Here is an 8,908-nt window from a genome sequence, read left to right as displayed (position 1 = left end):
CATGAAATTGTATAAAATTTGATTTAAAAGCAAGCTTACGAATTTTATTTGCTTATCATAAATTTCAGAAACACCCCGCTTATAGCGCATCATAAAAAATGGGCGACACGAAAGACGGTCCTTGGAAAGACCCTTTCGTGCAATCGGCCCTTGATCTCTTTGATCAATTGAACACGCAATTATTTCATCTGCAGCTAGTTGTATCAGGACGAATTCGGAACAGTGACTTGGAAAACGCAATAAATTCAATAAAAAGACGGAAGATGGCATCTGCTTGGATTACTGTAGTTGTTCTTACTGGTTTCTGGGGTGTCATAGGAATTATAGTTCCATGGTTCATTCCAAAAGGACCGAATAAAGGGTAAGATTTTGGCCTTTTTATAAATCACTTTCCCGTCTCTCGCTTTTCAGGGCACTCCCAGCCGAGATCGAATGACTGAGCTGAGGCGCACTGCGCCTGAACTTAGCCGCAGTGCAGTGGCGGCGGAGCCAGGGGCCCGTTTCTCAACACCTGTACAAGTTAGTCATATCTTTATCCACCAACCACGGAGTTAGTTCCAATCTTACTAAACCCGTTTCACGAAGGGCTTCCTAACTAGAATCCCTTGATATCGATACTATCGGTAGAAAGAGCAGAGGAGACGTAGCCTTACTTAGTCACAAAATAGCATAATTTTTGAAAAGCAAAAATGTGATAAAACTGCAATTATTGTGATTAATTTGGAAATACATCTAATAAAAATAATAACAGAGGCAAAATATGAACCATGCATACTTAAACCTAGACAGCTGGCAGCCGTCTGTTTCGAGGAGTTTTTTAACTTTTTTTTAATTTTTTATTTCTCCTCGTACACAGACGGCTCGCTAGCGTACAGCCACCATTAGGGGACTTGCAATGCAAAATCCCCCCGTCGGGGCTCTTCAATTTTTGTCTTTAATGAATAAAAATTTTGAAAATTAACGCGACCAAAATGCAAATTAATATTCCCTCTTGGCATTAATTGCTAAAAAACTGAGAAAAATCAAGTTAAAAGGAACAAAAACAAGTGACTTACCTCGGCTGTCGCGCAAATTCACTTCCCCGTTTTATCCGATCGTAAGTACATAAACATATGGCCATTGAGTCCCCTGTACAGATCACGCTAGAACTTCGGTCTCTGTATTTGGTGAGTGAAGCCAACGGAGTTCAGCTGAACAACCAACATAACAGAGACCGAAGCTTTTGGTCTAACTTAAACCATGAAGACTTGAGCATTCAATTGCTGAGAAAAACAAATTATGATTATATCATTTCATGACTAAAAAATCACATGGGGACAATGAGATGGGTATCCCCGGGAAAGTAAATTTTGATAGTTTACGAAAGTAAACCACAATTGTAATCTTTGTAAAATAATGATAATTATACGTTTATTTATGGTTCCAAACATCATCAAAATATAGTTTAACTTACATTTTTTTTTTACATACCGAAACACACGATTTGACAAATTCTTTGCATAAATTAGAGATAGAATTTATCAAAAATGTTGATAAGTGTTTGAAAACGACGAATACGAGTCCAGTTATGGATGACCTGACGTGGTAGAATCTTTATCGATAAAATTACTTTACTATTTCAAAATGAGTGGTTTTGTTGCGTTTTACCAACAGTTTTTATAGTTTCTGTGCGTTACAATTATTATTGAATGATCTATCACACCTGTTTTGCAATGTAATTTCAACTTCTATGAATGATTACGTAAGATTACAATTTTCAAATTTCGAGGCAATTTTGCATGCCATAGTCTACCCACGTGATGCCACTACGTCATTAAGAAAGAAGTTATGACAGGTTCGGAGGTGTCATAAATATTTAGTGAGGTTGTTTTACCCGATCTTGGTAAAGAGGGCTTCGTGAAACGGTTAGCGGACAAGTAGCTCACTATCTCCGATTTAGTCAAGAAGTTAGACTTATGACGGTGTTGAGAAACGGGCCCCTGGTTATTGCAGCTGAGCCCTTGACTGAGCTGAGCTGCTCTCTGCTGGTCTGAGAAATCTAGATCATGGCCCGTTAAACCGACATTGAATAAACTATGTAGGGGTCTACAATGTTATACCCAATTTAGGCTTTAAGTCATTTGGATACATGAGACTGCATGCACATCATCACATTCAGCTGCAGTGACCGCGATCTACAAAATTCATAAAGCGCTTTATACAGATGTTTCAAAATCAAAGTGCTAAGATTAAGAAAGGGGGAAAAAAGGAAGGAGAATTTTATACAGTACATGTACTAGACATGCTGGATATCTCGGTAAAAGAATTAGAACTGAAAGTGAAAACATCATTACGAAAATTTGTACATCAAATTACTTGGGTTTAATTTAATAAAATTAACAATAAGAAAACGATCTTGAATTCCATGTTTTGTTTTATTTCGTTTCTTTCTTGTGTGAGAGAGAGAGAGTTGATTAAGAGTACAGTGAATGCGAATGATGTTTCTTTACATGAGAAATAAGAAGTCGCATGTGTAGCATTACTGAATGTTGTGCCCCTTGAAAAAAAAAGCACCATTGTTTAATACGAAAAGGGTGAGGGAGTTTAGTTTATTGAGTCTGGATTTTCCAAGAATTGGGGGGGGGGGGGGGATAACTAGCCAAGAAGTATGTGGAGAGTAAAAATCATCTGCTATTAAAACTAAACAAGGTTACAAGGTACTTAGTATCAATCGCATTTCGCACAAAATAACTGCATATGCCTTTTTTTTTTTTGCTCAAGTGTTTTTAACTAGTGTCAATGGCATAATTTTGTTTGACAGATTTTTTGTTTATTTCCCAGTTTTCCTATGGCAAAAGTTTTATGCAACGGACCCCTGATTTTAGAAAGAAATCTTTTTCTATTCAATGGTCATATACATGTTGACCTCTAGAAGATAATTTAGCCAAATTGCATGCACCAGTAATCAGTGCTTTCAACCTTTGCCCTTTTTTCAACCAATTGACAGCATTCTCTTCATATCCTGAATTATGATTTTTTTAAATCTAAATCAGAAAATCATAACTTATTGAGAAAATTATATATCTTTTATAAAATTTACATTAATATTGCAGGAATGATGTAATTTCAGGCAAAAAGGCTAAGGTCAAAGGTTATGTGGTGGTCAATATTTGAAAATAAAGTTTCGAGGTGAAATCATACAGTTATGGGGTTTACACCTTATGGTATACTGTTTCTCATTCCCAGAGTTTGGCCAACCATTTTAAGGCTTGTGTTGACAAATTCCTTCTTGTTTGAAATTTCTTTCATTTTCCCCATTATGATTACTTTGTCTGGTTGCGCAAGGTTGGTAGCGACATGTATTCGTATTTGGTAAGAAATAATTATGTAGGTTGAATCTCACCTTGAGTTAGTTATGACTTTGAACAAACTTGATTTAAAGATATTTGTATTAATTTCTTTATATTTTATTTATAGACAAATCTAATTCTATGCTTGTGAGGGTTTAACAACTTAAAGAAAAAAAAGAGGGGTTATGGTCTTTATTCCAGAATGAAAATATATATCAGCATGGCTTTAAGTTTTCCAAAGCTATTCTGAATTATAATTTCTAGTTTCCCAACGAGCATTACAATGTTAAAGTGAAGGAGATTCAATGGACAGTTTATGCATGTGCTATTATCACATATACTATCAAAGTCTCTTTTTACCATATTGGTGTATGATTTACAGTGATAAAAAGTATTACACTCTTTTTCTCTCTTTTTGTAGGATCATTCAGACTATGCTGGTAATGACTGCTGTTTGCTGTTATATGTTGTAAGTATATGGTTTTATGGTTCTAGGGTTACATATGGCATAACCTACAGAGAAATTAGAAGATACGCTCCCGTTGCTCTGTTAGCTAATTTTTATAAATTTTCCAGCAATTTCATTACGTGTAAGTTGTGTTAAACTTGAATCAAGTACACAGTGTATTGTAGTACATGTATTTTGCATACATGCCCATTTGATCCATAAAACACTGCCATAACTCTAAAGTGTCACACTTTTCCTTGTAATCATTTTGTATTATTAAGTTTTCAAGCATTTACATGCACAACATAAAATCAATTAAAAACAGTTATAAGGTTTTTTTTTTACTTCATAGGTTCAAGACCTCAAGGCATAAATTCTTAAAAATTATTGCTTTCTTTTCATTCCATATTGTTGTTTTTGTTCATAATATCTCGGCTATCTAGATGATTTTTAACCGGTACATCAAAATATGAACACCTTTCACCAATTCTCCAAAAGTAATTGGTTGCCAATCCGGAAGCGTATAGAATTTAAAATACTTCTTCTCACTTGGAAAGTGTTAAATGGTTTGGCACCAACATATCTACAAGACCTTGTCATGCCTTATACACCAGCTCGTAGCCTAAGATCATCACACCAGCAACTTCTTAAGACTCCCAAGACACGTGTAGCATATGGTGCGCGAGCTTTCTCTGCCTCAGCACCTTCTCTCTGGAATAATTTGCCGTTATATTTAAGAATGATACCATCACTGGAGACCTTCAAATCTAAACTGAGGTCTTATCTTTTCTAACAGTATTAGTTATTGGCACTTAGACACTCATCCAAACTTTCTTTCTTTTCTTGTGCGCCTCGGAATAGAATATTTCTAGATAGATGGCGCTATATAAATGCCTATTATTATTATTATGATTCTTAGAGTGTGTCTCATTTGTATTCTTATCCAGATGGTTATGTACATTCCTGATGCAGTTAAATCCCCTGATTGGACCAGAGTTAGAAACAAAGGTTATAAGGGCTATCAAGTATGAATGGGAGGTAAGTAACGACGACCAGTGTATAGAATCATTGATTTGTTTTCAATCAGCACTGATTGGGTTAATGTGTGGGTATGTTAGACTTTATTTTTATGGACTGCCAGTTGCCAACACTAATCAAGTGCAGATAATATCATCTCATTGTGAAAGCCACCCCAAAATTGACTTGCCATGAAATAAGAAAAAGCCAATAATATTGATACAGGGTATGGAGTTAATTTCCCCCACAATTACATTTTCTCTTAACTGAATATTGAATAAAGAGAATGAAAGCTAGCTAAACATTGAAAATTCTTATCTAGTCAGGACTTAATTATAAGAATGATTAAATAACTGGATGTTGAGGCTGTGTAGTCTCATGTGATTTCTGTTGTAAATATTCCACTGTTTGTCAATTTTTTGTTATCAGCTGTCATTTAAGAGCTCTAGGTAACTCAGTTTGCATGGGATTTGTATCATTCCATGGCTTCTAAAATTAATTGTTAGTAAATCTGCCCCATGTATATAGTGACAATGAGCCTATGAATAATGCATTTTTTGTATATCCCTTGTGTAGTCTTCAATACATGATTTACTATAGAATTCCATGAATGAAATAACAAGAACATAGAGCAAAAGAATATTGCCCCCTAATGATAACAAGATTCAGATGTAATTTTGAAGAGCCCCCATTAATATGATATTTTTTCAAGAAATACAAATGTGCAATTATCAGTAAGTAAAGAAAAACAAACACAGACAAATGTTGGTACTGCATTGCACCATGTCTGAAGTTATACATGAACATGTACATGGATCTCCTTTTGATACAGAATTTTCTTTTCTTTTTAATTAATCTCTATTCTCTTAACATGAATAGTCCATTAAACAAAACAGAATTTGATATTATATGGATGTACTCTTGGATTGTTATGAGTGCAACCAAATGACAGTAAACCAAACTACAGAGTAGTGTAACTTCCTGCCAACAGAATCACTTCCTTTGTTGGTCTTCCTACTATGTACATGGACTATAAAATGATTAAGCTTACCCTTTGGTGAAGTTTAAATCAGCTTGATTGAATTATTGTTGGTAATTCTACTTCATGGATTTTATTATCATGATGAAATTAGAATTGATCAAGTGGACAGTTTTAAGAGATTTAAAGTATTGTTGAATGTTGTATAATTGTTACCTTTTCCAGTGAAAGAATTGACTTTTAATCCTTTGCAGGGACATGACTAGGATCATCTTTTATACCACCTCAACAATTCTGCCATCTTGGATTGGATTTAGACCCCAACCCCCTCCCCACCCTACGATTCGGCATGAAGAAATAATTCATTTGGATGTACTGACTTGGATGGACAATGCCCAGTTTTGGTAAAACAATACAGTGCAGCCTTTTTGATGTAGAGGATAGAGAACGTAACTGCCCATCTCAAACTGGAGCAAACATTTATAAAAAGAATGATACAGATGGCAACAGCTTGTAATGACAGTTGACCAGCTTTAATATCAGTTTAGGAGACAATATCACATTAATGTGATATTACAATGTATGAATATTTAGCCATGCCTTTCAAAAATGGTAATTATCAGTTGAGCCCTTTTTGGGTTAGATATTGTTCACATTGGACAGGTTGAGAAAGCTCTTGAGTTATTTTACATTTCCAGATTCAAATAAATGTTTGCAATGAAGGGAAAGCATGTAGCAAGATATGCTAGGCATTTGAATTTGAATGAATGACAGTGCATATGATCACATTTATTGCATTGAAAAACATTGTGTAAAATATCAGATTTTCCCTCTTAAAAAAAAAGAAAAGCAAAATGTTAGAAAATTAAAATCATTGAGACTGATTAACTATTTAATGCATTGAACTTTTATATGAAATTCAAATTCACTGTTGTTGCTTTCCCATGTTGAAGAATAGTACAAGTGCATGATCTATGAAGCCGGTATTGTTGCATTCTTAAAGTTCTCCGGTTAAGTCCATTAGTACCAAATCTTCCATGAGCTAAATCAGTTTTAGAAATTTAGAATTTCAGATATATGTAATTATTTAATGTATCGGTAATTACGTACATACATTGTACATGTACACTTAGTTACATTTGATAATTGATGCCGTATATACTTTAGTGAGTTAGTTTACCTTCATATTGCATGTCAAAAACATTTGTGCAATTTTTCACTTGAGACATGTAAATTATTCTTTGATTTTTCTCCCATTCGCAAAGTGAAACTGTGGTTGAAAAATATTTTTTTCTTTAAGTTGATCTTGTTATGTACATGTAAGCAATCTTAGCAAGGTATGTAGTTAGAGCATTGATAATATTTGGATAGTGGTGCATTATCATGTGCATAATAAGTTTAGTACTATTAATGAATGTAAAATCTGTTGCAAAATGTTTGAATACTTTGTGATCCAATGATAGAATAGCTTTTAAAATATTGTCCATTAATTGACGAAGTGTAATAAAGAAAAGCCCTTTGTTTTCATAAATATTACATGTAGTTTATTTCAGTCGCAGAATGGAAATCAGAAAATCAAAAAGCATTGAATTGCAAACATGGTTGTGATTTTTTTTTCTCTTCAGACTTAAAATTTATTAGGAGCCTACATGTATATTGAGCTATTTATGAATAAACAGGTCTATTCATCTGTAAGTTTGGATTTGAATGATGAAATACTTTCACGTTGTACATTTTTTTCATGGATTGAGGGAAGAGACACCATGTTTTTAGACTCTAGATAGGAATTAATAGTTTTTGAAGTACCAAACTAAATCAAAACGCCTTTGAAAACTAGATTGAGGTGTTCCACACAAGTTTGGTTAGGACTACTTTGAAATAATCAATACATTCAATAATGATGATACAGTACATACCAATGTAAATGGGTCATAGGAATGGTTCCATTTTTATGGCATACCAGATCTAAAAACCTGTGTATCATTTGTATGAGGCAAATATCTTCTTATGATCTCTTCAACAAAATATTGGTGTCCTTGGGTTTATCAATCATTATGGTGTATTGCAATTTCAGACTGAAAGTCTATTGCCAATGGCAATGATGTATGCATGTGGTGTTCATTTAATGTTGTAAAAAAGGGTTAATTTGAACTCCAATAAATTCATGAAAGATTTCAAGATCAAACATGAATTACTATGTTAGAAGACCTTCCTCACATTGACCCATCAAAAGTTAGCCACATCCGAATTGATCTTCACTGTGAAAGTGAATAGTTGATAACTTTGTTACATGGACATCTTGGAATTTTTGGACCCAATCTGATGGAATTACCCAAATGCAAGTTACATTTTTCTAGCAATTTAAATTAACAATTCAAATTTAGAATTGTAACACATTACCAAGGTTCTAAGTTTGATGTATATCATTTTTTGTGTGTCCTTTTCATGAAATTCCATAGTTTAATTCTATATTATGTAACTCATGTATGTCTTGTACATGTATTGTCAATATATGTCAATAAATATATATATCTATATAGTACAATTTTTTTTTATTGTGAAGACTAAGTGTAGATTAACTGTGTTTGCGTTTCTCAATCAACATTGAACATATTATATGATCAGCCACCCCAAAACCAACAATCATGAAGTCGCCCAAAATGAATTAAAACATTTTCACTGGGCTTGAAAAAGCACATCCTGAGCCTTAATAAAATCCTTATAACCTGTCAAGATTGATCAACAATAACCCCAAAAGTACTTGATTGAATGCAGAAACAAATCCTTGAGAGCTTCAGAAATTAAAGAGAAAATTGAAGTTTGGGTTTACTCAAGCATTGAATGTGCACTCTCGAAGAAGAATTACTCTATAAGAAAAACCTATTTTCTAATTTTTACTTTTTGAAGATGAAATAAGTATTTTGGCTAGTTAAAGGGAACCTTCAAGTTCCTTGTTGGGTTTTGGGGTGGCTGGTCACGTATGAAGTCAATTATCTTTACTTGGGGGTATCGCAAGAAATTTACTTGCTTATAATTGCAAATACACATATTTAATTGCAAATTACATGTATCAGTGGGAATATGCAAGTGATGGATCAATTTAAACTAAAGCAAAAACATTTCTACTAATCTCAA

At 33.7% G+C, this 8,908-nt stretch overlaps 1 protein-coding gene across 1 annotated transcript; it reads left to right on the top strand.

The window, feature by feature from the left end:
- Positions 1–115: 115 nt before the first annotated feature.
- Positions 116–8,318, top strand: LOC135156124 (V-type proton ATPase subunit e 2-like). Its single transcript, XM_064107490.1, has 4 exons — positions 116–361; positions 3,751–3,798; positions 4,725–4,815; positions 6,028–8,318. The coding sequence occupies exons 1-4, from the start codon at positions 264–266 to the stop codon at positions 6,037–6,039; spliced, it is 249 nt and encodes an 82-aa protein (XP_063963560.1). The 5' UTR covers positions 116–263; the 3' UTR covers positions 6,040–8,318.
- The last annotated feature ends 590 nt before the right edge of the window (positions 8,319–8,908 follow it).

Source organism: Lytechinus pictus, chromosome 12 (genome assembly GCF_037042905.1).
Source record: "Lytechinus pictus isolate F3 Inbred chromosome 12, Lp3.0, whole genome shotgun sequence".
In the NCBI taxonomy this organism is placed as follows: domain Eukaryota; kingdom Metazoa; phylum Echinodermata; class Echinoidea; order Temnopleuroida; family Toxopneustidae; genus Lytechinus; species Lytechinus pictus.
Note: the sequence above shows the minus strand (reverse complement) of the source record. Positions and strands in the feature narration are given on the sequence as shown.

Excerpts from the sequence above, each read along its gene's own strand:
- LOC135156124 (XM_064107490.1), top strand. The coding sequence starts at position 264 with ATGGCATCTGCTTGGATTACTGTAGTTGTTCTTACTGGTTTCTGGGGT. Across the intron at positions 362-3,750 it reads CCAAAAGGACCGAATAAAGG|GATCATTCAGACTATGCTGG; the intron begins GTAAGATTTTGG and ends CTCTTTTTGTAG. Across the intron at positions 3,799-4,724 it reads GCTGTTTGCTGTTATATGTT|ATGGTTATGTACATTCCTGA; the intron begins GTAAGTATATGG and ends ATTCTTATCCAG.